Here is a 22751-nt window from a genome sequence, read left to right on the forward strand (position 1 = left end):
TTTCCTACATCTTTGACATATACAATGTGTGTGTGTGTGTGTGTGTTTATCAATAAAATGAATGCATATTTCATAGATGAATCATGTGATCTTGCCTAACAGCACTTTGGGCTAATCAACACAGCTACTTAATAGTGCATATTGCTTATAGCTCATTGCCTGAATCAGATGAAAAGTTCTTTGAGGGCAGAGACTAAGCAATTTGGGGAGAAATCTTCCCCAAAGATTCCAACAGAGAACCACAACCAGGAGCTGTTGACTAAATATGTTTATTTATTCTATCTTATTTTACTCAAAATATCTTAACATATAGTCCATATTCTTCTTCTTTTTTTTTTTTTTTTTTTACAGAGACAGAGAGAGAGTCAGAGAGAGGGATAGACAGGGACAGACAGACAGGAACGAAGAGATGAGAAGCATCAATCATCAGTTTTTTGTTGCGACACCTTAGTTGTTCATGGATTACTTTATCATATGTGCCTTGACCGCGGGCCTTCAGCAGACCGAGTAACCCCTTGCTCGAGCCAGCGACCTTGGGTCAAAGCTGGTGAACTTTTGCTCAAACCAGATGAGCCTGTGCTCAAGCTGGCGACCTTGGGGTCTCGAACCTGGGTCCTTGGCACCCAGTCTGATGCTCTAGCCACTGCGCTACCGCCTGGTCAGTCTAGTCCATATTCTTAAAAGAAGTTTTACAGCCTAACTGGCTGTTTTTCAAGACAATGCTCTCCAAAGTGCTTAGTTCCAAACAAGAAAGAGAACTTGAGAAGCACAGATGTTATACTCTATCATGACTCTACCGGGCTACTTAGGACATTTGAATCAGAATTTTCATCAGTATTTTTTAAAGTTCTCATGTGATTACAATATGCAAACAGCTTGAGAAACATTATCAAAAATAAGCTCAGTGATGCAGTCAAAGTCCCACCTTTGATTTGCTTCTGACACTGCACTGAGACACAGGGCTCGGCAGGAGCCTCCGGGTCCACAGTCGAGTCTTCATCGTCAATGTTTATCTCTTCAGTTATTACATCTGGTCCCAGCTTGGCCATGTATAACATGCTGATTCTTTTCAACGTCTTGTTTTCTTTATTTAGCTTAGGCAAAATATAAAAACAGTTATTTTAACAGCAGTCAAATGAGTATCTTGGATTGTTAAACAATAGACGAGTTAAGTGTATTTTTGTCTTACATATTCATCAGCACTCACAGCATGAAATAACAATTAAAGGATTCATTAGATAAGGTTCTATTTACATGTTTCAGTATGAAAAGTTAGTACTTTAAGTAAGACCTGATGTCTGGATTACAGCCAGCGGCATGCGAGGATGCTAGTTATACCTGATAAGAAATATAAGAAGAATCAAGATCAAACAGCAGCACAAATTAAACCAAACATCACTTTGATTGTTTTAATTAAGGCACTTTAACCCCAGCAAAGGTCTTCCCTGTTGCTGTGCTGCGAAAGGTCTGTTTTCCCAGCATTCCCTCTTTTCTGGACACCGCCACTCCTCTTCATTGCTCCCCGGATTCCTACGGGATGTTCCCCCAAAACACACCCTCGCCCTTCGGCCACAGCCACATGACCCAACCCTGGTCAACGGGATCCCTGCTCTAGAAACCTGGAGGCTGGAACAGAGAGAGGAGTGTTTTTTTCATATGTCTGGATGTACAGAAGCTGTTGGCAACCACATCCCAATACTGGATTGAGGAAGAGAGGGAAGCGGTCTGTACGTAGCAAAGCCAAAATGGAGCTGATATGCAGGGAGGCAGAGGAAAGCAATGGAGACAGGGCTTCCTACAGGGCTCCAGTCTATTCTTGGACCACTTCTAACTCACAGAGTCGATGGGATTCGCCAGTCCCTCCGTAACAAATCCCTACTTTTTAATGTTTTCTCTTGCTTAAGCTAGTTCAAGCTGTGTTTCTATCTCTACAGAGACTTTGACTGATACACAATAAAAGTTCAAGATATGTTTCCATTATTTCTATAAAAAGAGTTTGAATTCATAGCAGAATAAAGGAATCCTAATTCATTAACATATTTGTTATCCGTTAATGTAGACATAATATTGGTTTTCAGTTTTAGTTGCTTGACTATCTCTACCTTCGTTAGCTCATGTGTTTATGTGCATATACGTGTTAGTACAAAGCACACACAAAGACTAAACGTTGTTCAAAGTCCACAGAATGAAAACATAGCACTGCTATTTTCTCTTCTAAAGACTAAAAAAATAAAAAGTCTTCTCTTATTTGAGTTCATGAAAATATTTAAAAGATTGCTTTTTCTAGTATAAAATGAAAGATACAGAAATGCAAATGTATTTCCTTTACTAAGGGCCAAGGACTATCAAAACTAGCCCTGAGTTTAATAACTGACACTGAAAATAAATATAAACCGAAACATCACTAACGGGCAAGCTGACTGCCCTTCCCTAACGTCACCCTTACACCAGAATGAGACGTTCAGTCTGGTACCTGTCTAGCTTTGGCCTTTTGCTTTGTTTGTGATCATAATGAGCATCCCTCAGGGATCCTCTCAGGGAAAGCCCAGCCCATTGCAGTCTGGGAGGTCTCATTCTCACCCCATAATATGAAATCTGAATATATCTCCAGTAGGCTGCTCTAGAGCACAAGAGATGCTTCCTCTCTGGGGAATCTGGGAGCCAGGGAAATCAGGAGATCAGGAGAATCTCCTAGAAGCGGCTCTGAGTCCTCCATGGAGTCTTCCTGGGAAGCCCAGTGCGCTATTTTTAGGGAAGCAGAAACAGCTCTTTACTCCCCATCCCCAGCCCACAGCTCCGGCCCCTAGCTCCCCAGGTTACATTAGAGGGTCAGGAGTCAGATACAGGCCCATGATTTTCCAACCACTCTTCCTTGAAACAGGGAGTTCAAGTCAGCACTGTTGTGGGGAGGTGTTTAGAATCATGACTGCTACCTCACACTGCTACCTCTGGAACACCAGAGGCTCAAAGAGCCTTGTCAATTCTCCATTTTCCCCCTGAATGTTAGAAAAAAATAACAATTTAAGAAAAAAGTGAAAAAACTCAAGACTTAATTTGTAATTCTGCAGCCTAATGATTAAACTGATGGCTCCCAACTCTGCACATCAGAATGTCTGCAGAGCTCTCTAAGAATCACAATGCACAGGCCCTCACCAGACCAAAAATCTCTGGCAGCGTGGCCCCGCAAAGGGCATTGTCGGGCTTCCCGGGTGACTCCAATGTTCAGCAATACTAAGCATCACTGAGCTAGACTAATGCTTTAGTATACATTTCTATAAAGTCAGTATAGCTGAGTTAAGAAGCCACTCTACAATCAAATTGTCTCTGCATCTAGAATAACCTAATATTTCAGTGTCAGCTTTCTCATCAGCAAACTAAGGATAAAAACAATCTCTATCGCATAATACGAAGATGAGATATGAGCTATTACACATAAAGTAGTTTGTGTAATTATACAGTGACTGACATATACTAAAAATTCAGTAAGTATTAGCTATTAATAGTAGCAAAAGAGATTTAATTTGTGCATCTGACTTTCCTTTGGAAATCTCTTATCCAATCTAGGTGTGTGTCTACACACTTTAACTTCCTTCAGGATTGTCATGAAAATACTAAGCTTTGCCAATTGGTGCTTAATACATTGCTTCCTGGGCCACCACCACAATAATGTTTAATAACACAATAATTAAAAGCTCTGCCCTCAATAAAGTTTAGTACCTCTATCAAACTGGGCACCAAACCCACTCTCTGGCTATAATACAACTACTCTATTTAACAAAGTTACTAACTCAAAAAGAAAAATAAAAGAAAGCCAGACGAAATTTTTCAAAAGTCTTCTCTAAAATATTATTTTAACATTTTGAAAGAAGGAATAGGCCCTGGCCAGTTGACTCAGTGGTAGAGCGTTGGCCCAGCATGTGGATGTCCTAGGTTTGATTCCCGGTCAGGGCACACAGGAGAAGCAACCATCTGCTTCTCTACCCTTCCCCCTCCCCCTTCTCTCTCTCTCTCTCTCTCTCTCTCTCTCTCTCTCACTCTTCTCCATCTGCATGCTGAGGATGGCTCTGTGGAGCCTCCACCTCAGGTGCTAAAAATAGCTCGGTTGCAAGCATGGCCCCAGATTGGCAGAGCATCAGCCCCAGATGGGAGTTGCTGGGTGGATCCCAGTCAGGGCGCATGCAAGAGTCTGTCTCTCTATCTCCCCTCCTCTCACTTGGACAAGAAAAGGGAAAAAAATAAAAGAAAATAAAAAAAGAAAAAAGGACTATAAGACCTTATGACTATACTAACAGAACACTTTCGAAAACTGAATTCACCAATTTTGGCTAAGCTATTTCATTATTCATCAAGTTATATAGATGAATGGTATGCTGCTTTTTTCAGAGCCATCCTAAATCACAAGGTAGAAATAAAGCTTTTATAATCCTACAGTAACATAATCTTCTATAATTCAGATTTAAATGCAGTTTTTATATTGCACACAGTTTTAAAAATATCTAAAAATACAAAATAACAAGTTAAACAGATTTGGCCCATTTTGTTTAAGTAGCTGGTCTGCCTTTATCAGTTTAACCTACACATTCTGGCAAAGTATCCATCCATACTTGCTTTTAAGAAAATTATGCAGTCAAACTGCATCAATAAGAATTAAGCATTCCATTTGTCATTAGTTTGAAAGCAAAGACATGGAAAAATAAGAAATAACTTACAGAAACTTTGCTGCTTAGAAAATGGAACCTATTTTCAAAATGACAAGGATACTTAAATCAGGATTATCATCATATACAAATAGTATGTAATGAAGCTTCTAAATTTTGCATTCAAAGCTATCGTATCAGTCACATTCAATTGGAACATCTATCATGTTTGACTAAATAGGTCTTTGGGGGGTGTTTTAATTCCAATCCCCATGAGTTCATAGTGAATCCTCCAAAACAAACTATTTGTCCATTTTCAAAAAGGCTTCTTAAAGAACAGATGATAAGTTAAGGATCTCATTGTCAAAACAACTGTAAACATGACCTTACAGATTAGTAACACAGTGGTTTAAATCCAAGGATGAGTATAACAGTCACCTGATAGCTTTCAACATACACATGCCTGGGCCACACTCCTAGAGTCAGTGGGACTGGGGTATTCTTAAGAAATCAACCCTGGTCTAACCCGACACTTAGGACAAGACAACTATATCTCGGAGAAGTGAATTCTCTTGTTCAAAATAACCTGTTAACTTTCAAAAGGAGAGGGGAAATGAAATCACTTTTACAATTAGTATATAAATCGATGATTAAAGTGCATAATGAAAAACTAAAAGCCCCCCCATTCTCATTCTAGTACTAACTCTGGTCCATCCTGTCATTTAAGACGAGACAGCAGTATGGGGAACACAGCTAACTCATCCAAAGTCATATATACCTAAAATGACATACCTAGGAATTGAAAATGTCTCTACTGCCTCCCGAACCACTGACTTCCATAAACTCTGCCCATCCTGAGAGGTAGTCAGTGTTCTCCCCTTGGATGCTCTATCGCAACAGGAACACGTTAGTAGGAAGAGAAAATACAGAGACCACCCTTAGACACTACCAGACTGAGAGCGTCCAGGATGCTCACAGTATTATGGACCAGTGAACTCCAGTGATACACAGCAGAGTGGAGATGATATGAGAGCGCCCATATTACCACTGTTTTTAAAGCAATGGTCTGTATTGCTGTGTATTCTTTAGACCAGGGGTCCCCAAACTTTTTACACAGGGGGCCAGTTCACTGTCCCTCAGACCATTAGAGGGCCACCACATAAAGTGCTCCTCTCACTGACCACCAATGAAAGAGGTGCCCCTTCCGGAAGTGCGGCGGGGGCCGGATAATTGGCCTCAGGGGGCCGCATGCCGCCCACAGGCCGTAGTTTGGGGAGGCCTGCTTAGACAAAAGCAGAAGAGAAGCTTAGTTAGGTTCTGACTGCCTATCTTATGAATTCTAATGTGGGTCATTATGCAAACAATTAAGCACATACTTCTAGCATGCATACTGTTAATGCATATAGATAGAAAGTCAGATAGACAGACTGATTTATAGAATTTCAGTCACATGAAAAGAGAAAACCACTTTAAAGGTCGGTGATGGGGGAAAAGAGAAAGAAACACAACCAGCATTACTAATGAAATTTGGGCGAAAATTGCTGTAATCCATTTTCTGATGAAAAGGTTCAGATGCATTTTACCCAACCCAAAATACATAAGACAGAGACAAAAACATTCTTTAATAATCATGTACGTCTGATGAGATAGAATATAGAAAATTACACACTTGGTCAATTCATCAGCTAGCAGCAATCAGCAGAGCACCGGAGGTCACCTTGTGCACGCCCTCACTTTGCTTTCACAAATAATCACCTGAAATGTAAGGCTGACTTTTTCATCCGACTCAAACATCAAGCCCTCACTGCTCTTTTCTGTCACACCAGGTTAGTCTGAAATTTGATTTAGATTTAAAGCAAATGCAGAGACATTTGGAAAGTCTCGTTCAGATTACTCTGGGACTAGTTTTCATAGGTAAAAAAGCACAAATGATGAAACACACACACACACACACACACAGTCCTTTTACAATAAAAATAACCTTTGCATTAAGACAGATATTTACACAATCATATTCCAGGATTCTGAGACTTTCTAACACTTTCTTCATCATCAGAGTAGAAGATTAGAAAACTAAAAAAGCAAAAAATAAAAATAAAAAAAGAGCTAGAGTTAACTGTGCAGCAAAGCAAGTAGAAATTGAAAAGCCCGGGTAGAATTCCTTAAATTTGAAGAGTCTTACCTTTGTTGCCAAAGCTTCAGCACTTTCTCGACAAGTCTTCTCTATTTCGAGATGGTTCTGCATAAAGTTAACTTCCTCTATGACCATGTGAGAAACTGGGAACGAGGGGAAAAAGTCTCAGCATGCAAAGATTAGTCAGCTATTCCAGAAGCCCACACATCTCATCCCATGATGAAGAATACTTCAATTCTTCAGCTAGCCAGACCTTCAGTGATCATGAAATAAAATGTTTAAGATGTTGCCCTGATTAAATCTTAGCTAATATTTGAATGTAGAAAGACAAAAAGAATACAACAAAGAACTTTTCTTACTATTATACACATTTTAAGAAAGCTATTTAGGATCATTTTTAAGTGTCTATTTTCTATGTAGCTGTATACATAACCACTAATTTAAAGTATTATTATTATTATTATTTTTATTCATTTTAGAGAGGAGAGGGAGAGGGAGAGGGAGAGGGAGAGGGAGAGGGAGAGGGAGAGGGAGGGAGGGAGGGAGAGAGAGAGAGAGAGAGAGAGAGAGAGAGAGAAAGGGGGGAGGAGCTGGAAGCATCAACTCCCATATGTGCCTTGACCAGGCAAGCCCAGGGTTTCAAACCGGCGACCTCAGCATTTCCAGGTCGACGCTTCATCCACTGCGCCACCACAGGTCAGGCTACATAACCACTAATTTAAACAAAAGAACCTCTCACAAATAAAAAGTAACAACCATCTGCTTGTCTTAGCAGAATGTAACAGATGAATCTAATAAGGAAAATTAGCTAAAAGGAAATTTTAAAAAACTAAATCTTGTGTTGATCTCATAACTAATAATAATGTGGCTGCTTGGCTGAGGTGAGTTTTGCAATCTTAACCTTCATTAGTTACAAAGTAGAGTTTACTATTATTTAATAAACTCCAGGTTAGAGAAATAGAACAACAAAATTTTTGTACTATGTTATGATGAAAATAGAGGTTACTAAGTTGCATCCCAGACTGTCAGGAAGATTAGGGGGAAAAATATTACTTGCTATTTTACCAGTGCTTGAAAAAAATAGTAATTTTCAGAAATTTTTTGGTAGCTGGTTTATACAAATTGAGATGTAAAGGTACCTACAAATTAATATGGAATTTAAATCCTGCTTTGAAGATCAGTAAGAAAAATGCCAACTCCTTTCACCCACATTTCTAGTTAAAATCTCAACATCTCCAACTTACTTAACTGTAGACATGTATACTTACATTTGTTTTGCTTAAAAAAAAAGAAAGAAAAATTAAGGATACTAAATGTGAAACCCAACAAAGTTAGGCAGAAAGCACAGGGCTCCCATAACACAAAGAGAGATTACTTTTGCTTCATTTAAGCTTAATTAACCTGCAATTATGATTAAACTCAGGGGAAAAAATTTCTCTCCAAATTAAATACAAAAAAAAAATGTATTACTTCCTAAGTCTGTCCAAAGTTCTTATTATGGCAATATTCAAATTCATAAAGCAGCACTAAATGGCCAGAAACATCTCTAACCTTGACATTTTTTCAGGGGTAATAATAATCTGCGGCAAATGCAGGCCAACCAAAAGCCACTTAACTAATTAGTAGTTGCAGTCACCGAGAAAAACATGAATCAACACTGTTATTACAAGTGGCACATTTGAGTGGCATCTAATTATGACTTGATGAGCACGATACTTGCATTATCAACATTACTACTGCATCCCATCAGGGCCTAAAAGCTGCTGATGGCATTGACTTCGAGAAACTCCCCCTCAATGGTGCCGCAGCACCCAACAATCGGCTTGGCAGGGGCCCCCCTCACTAAATGACACGTTAAGCGTAATTACTGGTAGACATTGTAAATAAACAGGATTGGAAGTGAAAATTGTACCAAGTGCATAAGACACAATCTGACACATTGGAAGTGGCAGCCCTAATTGAGAGTTTCTTTGACTGCTCAAGATCATTTCAACTGCATTTCTCAGACGACAGTGATTATAACTGTGGAGACAGACGGCATAATGGTATCAGCGCCGCTGACAGAGCAGTGAATTAAATTGTATCTGCTGTTGTGTGAAAGCTTTGATGAGAGGTACAGATGCCTTAGTGGTCTTATCATTATAACACAATGGTCATGTTGTCATCAACCTTTCTGGCTCCAATTGAAAAGAAATGATTGTGTGTTGGAGAACTCCCCCTCCCCCTCCATCCCACCCCTCCTTCTCCCCTTCTATCTCTTGTGCTGAATAGAACCAATTTTCAGAGAGCTATGAAATCACGCAATAGGTCCTAAAATGCAGCTGCTTGGCATACAAACGGGTCCCCATTAAACTGGAATCACACACAATATGTGTTTATGCCAGAAGAACAAATAGAAGCTGAACACAGACCAAGTTTATTCACACACACAAAGCCCATGTAGCTCTTCATCAATATAATTGCCTTTTATATTGTAGTTTAAATAATGGGCTCTATTATTTCCTTAAAATCCTAATATTCCTGGCACTTTACCACTATATTTACAAGGTAGGTTCTTCAAAAATGTGAAGGAAAGAGAAAAGAAACCTATACAATTTTTACAACAGCAAATATTACTTTGAATTTTTAGCCTTAACTACTTGACATCCTTCTGCCACAATCCGGTATTCCCAATATCGTAACAAAAACACCAACACTCTGCATTTTCAGAGGAATTTGACTTTTTATTCAATAACATTCTTGCTCATGGGAGAGTAAGAAAAAATTATTCCACAGTAGTAAGGTTTAGGGCTGGAAAAAAAGAAAAATAAAACACATCTTTTCTAAACATTTTGTAAAAAGCTTCTCTGTAATTTACCTTGATAAACTTAAAACATTTTTAAGACTTTATTCATTTTAGAGAGAAGAGAGAGAGAGAAGTGGGGGAGGAGCAGGAAGCAGCAAGTCCCACATGTGCCTTGACCAGGCAGGCCCAGGGTTTCGAACCGGTGACCTCAGCGTTCTGGGTTGATGCTTTTTCCACTGCGCCACCACAGGTTAACTTGATACACTAAGCTAAGTAGCACTAGCTAGCCCACATTTTCTCTGATTCTAATATGTAGTACTCCATCAGGGAGGGTTTTTGTTTCTTCTACTAAGCGGGAGAAGTAGAAATTAAAAATCATTCTTTAATTTTTTGTTTAAAAAAAATTACCCCAATGCTAAATTGGTATCATAGAACCCTACTTTTTAACTTTCTAGAGTCAAAAGGGAAGAACATATTTCAAAGGGCATTTATACCTTTCAAAAGCACGACCCCATTTCCAACACCAAAAGTCGTCACATGACACAAACAGAATTGTTTCTAAGGTAAAATTTATTTGCACCTTTCAAAAGATAAATGTTTTTAAAAACCTTTAAACAATTTGCCTATGGTCTTAAATTGAGGCTTGTCTCACATTATCCACAATACATGCCCACTGCACCAAAAACACCTATAATTTGAATGACATGAAGGTTTAAAAAGGGAGGAACTTTAAACAAAATGACCCTAATACTGAAGTTATGTTTTAAAAATCCTAGTATTTTAGAAATATACACTGAAATAGTTACAGGTAAAATGATATGATGACTAGAATTAGTTTCAAAATAGTCTAAGGTTGGCGAGAGTGGGTGTAGATGTACAAAGGGAAGAAGAGAAGACGGGCCATGAGCTGGTAACGGTTCAAGCTGTGTGATTGGGTACACGGTGGTTCATTACACTGTATTCTCACTTCTGTATAAGCTTGAAAGTGAGCGTAGCATTCACCTACTCTGCAGACATCTTAGAATCGTCCCAAAATAAAAGTTTTTTAATGAGTCTGAGAACTCAGAAGTGTGATCTAAAAATACATCAATTATTGCTTCTATTGGTTGAGTTGAATTAGCAAAATTTGTCTCTCCTCTTCAATGACCCCAAAATACTCTTATACAATTGCCATCTTAGAATACATCGATCACATTGCGTGTTCTTTTTAAACTTGTTTTTGTCTTCAACTACCAGTGAGCATTAAACCAGAGTTTGTTTTACTCATATCTGAATCTCTTGCACTTAGCACTCTGCTCTTTAGGAAGCAGGACATCATGTTTGTGTTTGAACAACTGGGAAAGTATAGCAGGCCTCAGTTCATCTGTGAACACCCTTTTACAAGAATGTCCTCTGCCATGTAGAATCCCTTAGGCAACAGCCACCACCACCATCTATCGAGTCAATGATGTATCCTACCTTGTGCTCAACCCTTACATGTGTTCCGTCGTAAATCCTCACAACTACCCTCTGGGGTAGGTCTTTTCACAGCAATGCTGCATTTGGGGGCACTGAGGCCCAGAGAAGTGAAGTGACATACCCCAAATGACAGAGTTCCAACTGGCAAAGCCCAGCCAAACCTACCCCAGGTGCTTCCAATCTTCTGTTCCCTTCTAATTTGTCATACTTAAAGGTGACACCACCAATGATGTTGCTTCCTGAGCAAAATACCTCTCCCTCCAGCCAACTCTCAGTGATATTTAGATGCTAGGATGTCTGTAAAGTGTACGTGGTGAATGGACAGTGAATTCTGCGACATCGGACTACACAGAAAGGTTCTCACTGTAGTATAAACACTGGCAGGTACAGGAGTTGGGGTGCCTTACACCTGAGCAAAGGGTCTAACGTTGTGGCCTGAAGACACAGACGGCCTTTATTTACTTCTACTTTCACAGGAATCTGTCTTTCTGGGGAACCTGGCTCGCGAGGTGGTGGTGTTTTTGTGCCAAAATACAGGAAAAAGGCTCAGGAGGAGCTGGCGGAGGGCCAAGAATGACATGGAAGTACGGGGTAGGCAAAAGTAGGTTTACAGTTGCGAGCAACATTCTTCTGAGTCAATAAAACTGTCATAATAATCATAACATGCATGTCTTTTTCCATAGGAACCACTGGAAACCTACTTCTGCCCAGCCCCGTGTGGACAAACCAGCTGGGAAAGCACGCTCGGCCAGGGAGAGGAGAGCCCCACGCCTCACCTAACCGAGTGCTTCCTGAGCCCCAGTCCACTGCTCTTCCTACACTCAAGGATGAGGCCTTGCAGGTAAACACCACACGGGGACCAGTGCCAACTCAGCAGCAAAGATACCTTCCCTGAGAGCTTTCCAAGTGTGGGGAGTGCAGTCCAGAAACTAAGGCACAGAAGGCAAATGACATGAACTCAACGCTAAGGGCGGACGAGCCCTGAACGGTGCTGGAACTGGGACGGTGGGAGCAACCAGCACCACTGAGCCCTCACTCCACTGCCAGGCGCCGTGTTCAGCACCCATCATGTGGATTACCTCACTAATCCTTGTAAAGTTTATGAAACAGGGTCACTTACCCCAGTTTTACTAACACAGGTATTGCTCGGGGCTGCACGGATACCCACCAAAGGATGCTTATTTCTGGTGATAACTGCCTCACTCCCTACCAAAGGGGAAATTCCACCCCATGTCCAAAAGGCATCAATCATAGATACAATTGTTTTAAAAAACATTTAGAGTGTTCTTAGTCCCCTCTCAGAAAGTTCCCGTTGAACTAGTCCCACTGCAGATAGTATGCCAATCCACTGTCAATAATTAATTCAGCATATTAACTGGTCACAATGTCAATGGTATAACCCTTTCAGATGTGGCTCGGTGTCAGCACAAGTGTAAGAACATCCCATTAATACTGCATTAGGGAAGGAGAAAATTTCTCGCAATTGTCATTCAAACATTCATAACTAGGAGATATTTCCATCACAGCGTATTGGCCTCCAAAGACAGGTAATATCAACAATATTCCCATTAGATTTTCTTTGTTACAGCCAGACACTTGAAATAAACTGGCTATTGAAATTTAACTATAATGCTACACTTTTATAGCTGTTTTACCTTCCGCGAGAATAAAATGCTTTGTTATATAGTTACCAAGTGAACACTTTGTGATACAATCAGATAGCAGCGGAGAAAGGCTGGCTCCCGAGGGGGAGGGCTACTTTCCCTGCTCAGGTCTGGCCCTTTCCCGTGACGTATTTCCCTGTGATTCTTCTGACTGTCATCAGATATGCTCTGCCTTAGGGGGTAAAGTAGTAACAAATTTATACCAACTAAAAAAAATAACAGCAAAAGTTTAGAAAAAATTATTGCAACTTTTACGGGAATATAACTTTCCTTGGTGAGAGGGCTATTTTAAACACCCCAACTCTTAAAAATGTGTTTGTCCTATGAACCTAGAATTCCTTTCTTATAACCTAAGGAACTAATCAGACCAATGTAAAGGTGTATGTATAAGAATACTTGCCATGGCATTATGTATAATAACTAAAAACCAGAAATAATCCATCTCTGAAGAAACATTTAAATAAAAGATGGTATGACCATACAACAGAATACTATGCACAACCGTTAAAACTAATATACATCTCTACTGACACATAAAGATGACCATAATATATTGTTTACCACAAAAGGCAAGCTGCAAAGCAAAATGCCAAGTATGATTGTATTTTTTTTGCAGATACACATATCACTCAGATAAAAGACCAGGAAAGAAAGACTACAAAATACCAATGCTGGTTTGTCTCAAAAAAAAAAAAAAAATCAAGATAACAAGTAACTTCTGTTCTCCTTTAACTGCTCTGCATAGTAAAATTTGCCATCACAAGTACAAACTGCCTTTTATAATAACACACTCATAAAACAATAATGCTCATTCCATTTCTTTAAAAATCACAGTAATGCCGGGGCATCTGGGTGGCAAATGGGAAGACAATTCTTGCTTTCTTGGATGCCCGATGCACCAGTAGCTAAACCCAGGGGACATGTCTACCCACACAGCCCCAACACACAGCTTCGTGTGTTATCATCATTCCAGTGAAATGCTTACGTACTTTTCTGAAACTCCTCCAGTTTTCTAACAGCTTCATCTCGTTCTTGCCTAATTTTGTCACACTGAAATGAGAAAAAAAAAATGAAAATACTGAATCTGCATCATAAGTTTGGAAAGACAAGGAAGGGCAAACTTATAAATGACAGCAATTATTTTATGAAAAGCAAACAAAAATTAAAAATCTTAAAGAAAGTGTTAACAGTCTCATGGTATTGATACCACTCAACCAGGCTGGTGTTGGTACTATTATATCCGGCCAATTTTCTGGGACCTTCTAAGATAATGGGTCACCTTACTGCTCATTATTGCCTCAGTCACAGATCAATTTAACACCCTTAAGTTAAAATATATTCATTCTTTAAGAGAATACGTGTGCTTCTTTGTTAAGTAGGTATTTTGCAAATACAGGGAACAGCCCACTCATCCGCAGGTCAAATTCCCAGACTGGAGTTTCAAATACCCAGAAGATCCAGGCCCAGCTGGAAATGACCACTCCATGAAGACCACCTACTGCCACACCCCAGGCACTCTCACTCAAGGGGAAAGCCATCTTTGAATCCTCCGAATTCTAAATGGAAGAAGGTAGCAAGTTAAAAGAAGATAAGATATTCTGCAATAAGCATGTATCATGTATAGAAACGGGTATTTCATTTTAAAAGGTGGGAGGACTCACTGAAAATACTTTAGGAGGTGAGACCATAAAAGGCAAAAAAAACTTTTTTAAAAGACAATGATGGATGAGGATCCTCATTTAAAAGCATGAGGATCTTTTAGGATATCTGGTTTAGAAACAAGTATTTAGTGCTTTTTAACAGGCCCTAAAGGTATCAACAAATTTTTTTTTTAAAAAGTCTAATGTTCATTATGAGGATTGAATCCAACTTACACTAAATTTCACAAAACAAGAAAGTATAACACTTGTAGAAAGATTTTCATCCAAAATGGCTAAAACTTTAAAAAGTGATTTTAGCTATTAGCGTTGTTAAAACTTAAATTTTGTGGAATACTAAATAATAAGAGGACCATTTGACTAAAACACAACTTTAAATTATAATTTAATCCTACTACACAAGATAAACATATTGGGATTTCATGCCTTCGGATAGCTTCACATTTCTATGGCTATAAAATAAGGATGCCACTGATACCGTATTTCCCCATGTATAGGACGCTCCCGTGTATAAGACGCACCTTCATTTTGGGGCCCGAAATTTGAAAAAAAGAAAAGTATTACATAAAGTTATTAAACTCAAGTTTTATGCATCATAAAATTCATACAACTCCTCATCACTATCAGAACTCCCATCTATTAGCTTGTCCTCATCTGTGTCTGATGACGAATCACTGTCTTCAACAATGAGCACAAAAACAAGTGCGAAAAGCAGGAAATACAAGTAAAAAACTCTGCAACTGCTGTATAAGACGCACCCAGTTTTAAGCCCCCAAATTTTTCAGAAAAGGGTGCATCTTATACATGGGGAATAAAGTAATTTTAAAAACTCAAATTAAGGCCCTGGCAGGTTGGCTCAGTGGTAGCGCACTGGCCTGGCATGCAGGAGTCCCAGGTTCGATTCCCGGCCAGGGCACACAGGAGAAACACCCATCTGCTTCTCCATCCCTCCCCCTCTCCTTCCTCTCTGTCTCTCTTCTCGCAGCCAAGGCTCCATTGGAGCAAAGTTGGCCCGGGCGCTGAGGATGGCTCCATGGCCTCTGCCTCAGGCACTAGAATGGCTGTGGTTGCAACAGAGCAATGCCCCAGATGGGCATGCCAGGTGGATCCCAGTCGGGCGCATGCAGGAATCTGTCTGACTGCCTCCCCATTTCCAACTTCAGAAAAGTACAAAAAAATTAAAAATAAATAAATAAAATAAAAACTCAAATTAAAAATAGTGAGATGGACTCATCTATTGGTAAGAACTTAAAAAGTCTGACCAGGCGGTGGTGCAGTGGATAGAGCATCGGACTGGGATGTGGAGGACCCAGGTTCGAGACATCGAAGTTGCCAGCTTGAGTGCGGGCTCATCTGGTTTGAGCAAGGCTCACCAGCTTGAGCCCAAGGTCACTGGCTTGAGCAGGCGGTCACCAACCTGGCTATAGCCCCCTGGTCAAGGCACTGGCCAAGGCACATATGAGAAATCAATCAATGAACAACTAAGGAGCCGCAAAAAAGAATTGATGTTTCTCATCTCTCTCCCTTCCTGTCTGTCCCTATCTGTCCCTCTCTGACTCTCTCTGTCTCTGCCACAAAACAAAACAAAACAAAAAAACAACTTAAAAAGTCTCACATCAGGAGTTGGAAACACCACTGGGCAAGTGTCAACAGGCACAACTACTTTGGAAATACACCACCTGAATTGAAAATGCGCCCACCCTATGTATGACTCAGCGGTTCTACTTCAGGATTCTATATTAGAATCTCTAGTAATGTGTACAAGATGATCTATACAGACATGTTCGGCATTTATAACAACCATAAAGTAGGATATACATATACCAAATGATATCAATGCACAAACACTTTCTCTAATTATATATATTGTATATGTATATTTCATAATAGACCTAGCATAATATAAAAACGTGAAATAGAAGGATATATATACAAAACTTATGACAAAATATAGGAAGGGGCAGTGGACTATGGCTGGGCACCATAGGCACACCCACATTGGAGTTACGGATTCTCAAGTAAGCTTTATTAGATCTTCCAGTATATAAGGGACACTGATCCTTACTCAACTAGCCCAGTGGTTGGCAAACTAATTAGTCAACAGAGCCAAACATCAACAGTACGATGATTGAAATTTATTTTGGGAGCCAAATTTTTTAAACTTAAACTATATAGGTAGGTACATTCCTTATCCAGGTAGCGCCCGCACGTGGTGTTCTGTGGAGGAGCCACACTCAAGGGGCCAAAGAGCCGCCTGCAGCTCACGAGCTGCGGTTTGCCCACCACTGAGCCACTAGCCGGTCGTCCTGCTACATTCCTCTTGCTTTCTAGAACGTGGCTTCTGTTTGTCCCGTTATTTCCTCGCCAATCTGCCCACCCCATCTCTAACAATGCAGAGTAGGGTCTAAAAGCACAAAAAGAAACATAATTTCTGATTAGACTCCTGGGTTATGGAACATATCTGGTGTTTGTTTTCTTTCAAATTTAAGTTCATGTTTCCAATATCTGGCATTTCGGAAGGTATAACGCAGCCTGTGGAAAACTGTCTTTCTCTAAGAGCTGGTGTTTGGGAGTGTTGCTCCTGACTTTACTGCCACTTGGATTCTTCTACATGCCTCTCAGAGCTGCACCTGAAAGAATGAGAGATGGATTTCATTCTGGCTTAAATCAAATAGCTAGAGTTTTCGCAGAGACTTTGTATAACAAAGAATCAAATGAGTCTTCTTTCTAAAATATTTTATTTATTGACTTTAGAGAGAGAGAAAGGGAAAGAGAGAGAGAGAAGCATCATTCGTTGCTCCAACCATCCATGCATTCATTAGTCGACTCCTGTATGTGCCCTGACTGGGGATCAAACCCACCACCTTGGCACATCCGATGACGCTGGCATGGACATTCTTAAACAGGATAGTACTGTATTCAGAACTGAAAGGGGCCACCAAGTGATATCACACACAAACCACCAACATAGCTGCTTTTACTGGTCATTAACAGCACGTGACAAGTTTAGGTAGGCTTATCCCAATACCCTAAAAGTAAGGTTTGATGCCCACACTCTGTGTTCATAAAGTGCAGGGAGACAGGCTTTTGGTTAGTAACAGGTCTCAACATCACAGTCTTATTCTAACGTGCCAGTAACGGGGTTCTGCAGTCCAGCATGTGCCTTTACATCGGCCCGGAGTCGCCGCCGGGGGACTCAGAAGCCGCCTCCCAGCCCCAGCTGTGTTCTGTCAGGGGTCTTCACATTGCCTGGCTTTCTATTTTCTGCAACCACATTATGACAGAACTGGCAGCTCCAGACTTCACCATCTGCTCTGATTACTGAAAAGGGTGTGAGCCGGGGGAGGGGGCCGCACGGGCTGCACATGCGGCTTATTCTCACCCAGAGCTGAACAAAATGGGAGGGCCGGACCCATTCACGAAGCAGAAATCCAAACATCCACTTCCTTCACCGTTTTAGGTGAACCTGCAAAAATATCCTGCAAGTCTTCTCTCATTCCCCTCCCCCTCAGAGAGAAGTCAGCAAGGGGTCTGGGCCTTTTCGTCTTTCTGTCCCCTGAAGCCCCTCACCCACCCTACCCCTTCCCCTAACCCTGCTCACGCAGCTGCACTATTTGTAGAAATGGCTTCTTTTTGTCTGAGAGTCGCTCATGAAGACTCTGCAATAGCAACAGATGTTCGTGGGCCCATTTCACTTAATTATGATGCCCTGTGAGTCTCTGGAGCTCAAGGCTGGGGTGGAACCCAGCAACAGGAGCGCGGGCTGGATTGAGCATGCTGGACAGCATTATGGCTATCCTAGAGTCTCTATTCTGGCTCTTGATGAAGTGCTGAAATGACCAGAGGTTGGCCTTGCTGGTTTTGAAAGCCCTTTAATATCAGAAGCCTGGCTGTTTCCCAGATCGCTCCCTTGAGCCTCATCCAGGCTGATACCTGGCTTCGGAGACCGACCCAGCACTGGGAGGCACTGGCAGGCTGCTATTTAGAAAAAAACTTTCCATTGTGCGCTGGCATGACCGCCTTCCCCAACCAGACCAACAGCTCTGCTCTTTCTCCCACACGGATCACCCAGCTTTCTGTTTATACTAAACTGTCTGCTTACCAGGGCTCAGAAGAAGTGCAGATAACTGAGGCTGTGTGTGTAGTTGATGCCAGAAAAGCCCCAGTGTTCCGAATGGTGCCTAACTTCTACCAACCTCAGCGCTCGTGTTATCTCCGTGGCACCCTAATGCAGCGGAGGGTCGCCAGCCTATAGAAAGGTCTGTGTGGGGACAAGAGGTGTGCACACATATTGCACAAACAGTACACACCAACAGAGCAGACACTCGGTACACAGGTCCAGTGCCTTCCACTTGGCGAAATTAGACTTCTAAGCAGATCTCAGCTCTAATCACCAAATGCCTCTAGTTCCTTCCTCACGCACTGAACAAATCATTTTTCCAGCACCAACACATGCCAGGCACTGTGGTAATTAAGCACTGGCGAAAATATAGTGGGCAACATAACAGATAATGTGCTCTCACAAGACAGGTGATCTACTTGAAAGACCAACAATGGAAGAAGCAGTTTATCAGAATACTTTCTACAAGGAAAGAAAGTACTGCCCAGTAGCGACATACAACAGAGGCGACCACACCAAGTCTGAAGAGCAGTACCGGTACCGGTCCGTGGGCCATTTGGTACCGGTCCGCAGAGAAAGAATAAATAACTTATATTATTTCCATTTTATTTATATTTAAGTCTGAACGATGTTTTATTTTTAAAAAAATGACCATATTCCCTCTGTTACATCCGTCTAAGACTCACTTTTGACGCTTGTCTCGGTCACGTGATACATTTATCCGTCCCACCCTAAAGGCCGGTCCATGAAAATATTTTCTGACATTAAACCGGTCCGTGGCCTAAAAAAGGTTGGGGACCACTGTTGAAGAGGACTCAGCCCCACACCGTTTTTACTTCTTCTTCTCGAAGTTCATTCTTGTTCTGTCCAGTCACAACATTTACAAACCTATGCGTGCAAAGCATCAGAGTGGCGCGTATTTACCCGATTCAGAATCTTTGGAGGTGTAGTGAGGGGAGCAGCAAATCATTTTTAACAAAGATCCACAAATCTACTGTTCCACCTGTGGAAGTCTGGCTAGAACTCGACTGTGCTTGTCTTTAAAGAACACAATAACAATAAATCAAACCATTCCCACTAACATGGAATTCCTTTCACTCTCTTCCCCTTTCGGTGGTTGTGTTCCTTCTTCCAATTCAAAGTTCTTTCCCTCCGATTTTTCACAGGCACTAAAGTGGTAGCTGCCCCCAAAGCTGTCATGCAGCATTCTCTAAATTCTAGGTATTGTGTGTCAGAGGGAAACACATGTCATCGGAACAGAGATCCCTGCTCTTTGTTTCTGGATAGATTGCTGTTAATAAGAGACTCATTTTCACTTTCAAACTGCTAAGTAATTACTTTTTCTCTGGCACAACCACTTGCCACTCTGTTCTAAAGAAACTGCATGTATGTGGATGTATTATGCATGAACAGTTAGCATAATGGATGCATATCTTACTCTTGAAAATGGCTTCTTTATTGTTTGGTTGAGTTTTTTTTTTAAATAAAATACTTGGGACCTTCACCTCTGAAATGGACACAAGAGGAAGAAATGGTAACAATAGACAACTGAGCCAAGAAGCAAATGGTATCATATACCAATTTGCTTCTTGAAACGTTAAGTCTTGGGAAGTGTCTGCCTCGTTCCCATTCCATTCATTGTTGCTGGCAAGCTGACAGAGCGCCCTGATGCGCTGCGACAGTAGCTCCCCCACTTCACTTCTCATCAGCCACTCACACATTTCTTCATTTCCAAACTGGATGGCAGCTCGTAATATTAAACACAAATGCATACTGTTTAAAGGCAGACATCCATCTGTTACAGGGACTTCCTTCTCTTTCTGCATGCTCCAGACACACCCCCTCCAGCCACAGAAAGTTGGAAGCTATTCCATTCAAAGCTCAGTGAAGCACTGCCCCCCACATACAGGAAAGAAAAGAAATCAAGCAATGATGACAAAGATCCTGAATGAGTCATAAGAGAATGCCCTTCAATTGTAGAAGCATGACTAACATTGGAATATCGTGACAAAGTAAAACATTGTCTTTGGTTGATTACAAAATAAACAGTCCTCTGTCTGTCCATACTCCCCCCCCCCCAAGAAATCAGGCTTGGAGGGGTTGCTTACTTCAATGGGATAGGTGTTCTTACTTTTGAACATACTGCTGATAGCGTTATTTAGAAACTAGGCAAAAAATAACAAGAAGTAGCACTCCTTCCATAATCTTCACTTATCTTGATGTTAAAAAAGATAAAACTGAAGTTTTCACATTTTAATCCAACCCATATAACTTGTACCCAATATATTTTAATAATAAATTTTTGTTGATAAAATGTGATCAGTGCATAAAAAATATACATGTGTTTTATTCCAAAGAAGCAAACAATTAATTCTGCTAGTGAGAGAATTAGAGAAGGCTTTGAAAACAATAAGTGATATGGAAGCCAAGCATTAAGAGCTACTAAGAGTTTGTCACCTGGAACTGAGTGGGAACTTTGTCCTTTTCCCACCCTACCTCCAAACTCTAGGTATTTACTTACCTCAGCACAATTTTAGTTGTCAACCTGCCTGTGTCCTCATTAGGGTAGTTTTTACTCAAGAGTGGGAACTTCATATGTATTTTTTTATACCCCAGAACTCAGAAGACATTCAACAAAGTTTTCCCTGCAAAAAGCTTTCCTAATAAACTTAAAAAGATTCTGATTCCACCCTCAAAGACTTTGATAAAAAACACAAAATGATCATTACATTTTTCTTAAAAAGGAAAAATGACAAAGGAAAAGATCAGCCCTAGCTGTTTGGCTCAGTGGTAGAGCATTGGCCCACGTGTGGATGTCCCAGGTTCGATTCCCAGCCAGGGCACAGAGGAGAAACACCCATCTGCTTCTCCACCCCTCCACCTCTCCTTCCTCTCTGTCTCTTTCTTCCCCTCCTGCAGTCAAGGCTCCATTGGAGCAAAGTTGGCACGGGCACTGAGCATGGCTCCATGGCCTCCGCCTCAGGCACTAGAATGGCTCCGGTTACAACGGAGCAACGGCCCAGATGGGTAGAGCATTGCCCCCTGGTGGGCATGCCAAGTGGATCCCAGTCAGGCGCATGCGAGAGTCTGTCTGTCTGCCACTACTCTCTTCTCATTTCCGAAAAATACAAAAAAAAAAAAAAAAAAGGAAAAGACCATGAAAACTTTGACCTGCCTTCCCAAATCTCCAACTCTTATCCTTGGAATGCAGTATGTCATAACATGCATTTTACTGACATCAATGGATCAATAATTCAACTTTCAGTTTTTCAATACAGTCTGATGGATAGGAAAGACAATCCAGAAAAGAACTATTTGATAATCTATGGAATTAAATTCACGTGGAAAATTTCATGAACTAACAATCAAGAATTATGAATAAAACCAAGACCTCTGTGGAAAAAGAGTTAACGAGCTCATGTAAGTTTACCTCCTTCCAAAAGAACATTTGTGGTTAGAAGACCCTTGTCCCAATCTAGAGTCTGTTAAATCCTGAGGTTCTGTCTCTGTGAAATGGAGCTGGCCCAGGGCTGTTTGAAACATCAGGAGATAAGTGAATGCACATGACCCACAGTAACTTCTTAATAAACTCAGTCTTTGAAGCAACAGCTGGCTTTGAAGAGATCCATGTCCTCCCACTTCTCTCAACAGAGGAGAGCCCAAACAGGGCATAAAAAGACCTTTCCCAGAGGAATCACACCCACTGTCTCTTCCCACTGATAAGGTTCATGAGCTGGCAACAAAGATCGTCAGACTCCATGTAGACGTACTCTATGTAGGCTGAAATAACTTAAGATTTATTTTCTCGGTCCCTTCCACATGGGCAAAACCCACCTCCCCCCATCAAATTAACTACGGCAAACGGAGTCTTACTTTAGATGCCTATCCTTGATTGACTGACCTGAGCTCCGGTCTGGGGCCACGAGGCAGGAATGGCCACGTCTACCTGCTGGCATGACGTAGACAAAGCTCACCCCACCAGGCACAAGACAGTGCTTTGCCAGAGCAAACGGTGTTTCCCGTTTACCAGCTCCGGAACTAAAGCTGCTTTTCCTCATCCTGTGCCGTATAAAAGGCTTTTATTATATGTTGCCCTCCTTTGTAATACAGCCCCCTTTTGGGGGAAAAAATCTGCAGTAATAAGCCTGCTAGTCTTTTAACAGAAGATAAACAGGGTGCAGTGGGCTTAAAACCACTCAATTTTGTTTTATCCAGACACAGCCTTCGTGTCGCTTTCATTTCCTTTCTTCCCATTTCTGTTAATAGTTGTTTTTAAAGAATTAGAACAGAAGCAG

The 22751-nt window shown here is 41.0% G+C and overlaps 1 protein-coding gene across 2 annotated transcripts in view; it reads right to left on the minus strand.

Annotated features, from left to right (window-relative positions):
* Positions 1-22751, minus strand: part of SHTN1 (shootin 1) — a 102748-nt gene that overhangs the window by 59431 nt on the left and 20566 nt on the right. For both annotated transcript variants that reach the window (XM_066239500.1, XM_066239502.1), the window contains exons 3-5: positions 13668-13728; positions 6820-6914; positions 926-1094 (exon numbers count right to left, since the gene is read on the minus strand). In XM_066239500.1, the coding sequence (XP_066095597.1) occupies positions 926-1094; positions 6820-6914; positions 13668-13728 (325 nt within the window). The remainder of the gene's footprint in view (positions 1-925; positions 1095-6819; positions 6915-13667; positions 13729-22751) is intronic.

The sequence above is a fragment of the Saccopteryx bilineata genome, chromosome 7 (assembly GCF_036850765.1).
Source record: "Saccopteryx bilineata isolate mSacBil1 chromosome 7, mSacBil1_pri_phased_curated, whole genome shotgun sequence".
NCBI classification, from domain to species: Eukaryota; Metazoa; Chordata; class Mammalia; order Chiroptera; family Emballonuridae; genus Saccopteryx; species Saccopteryx bilineata.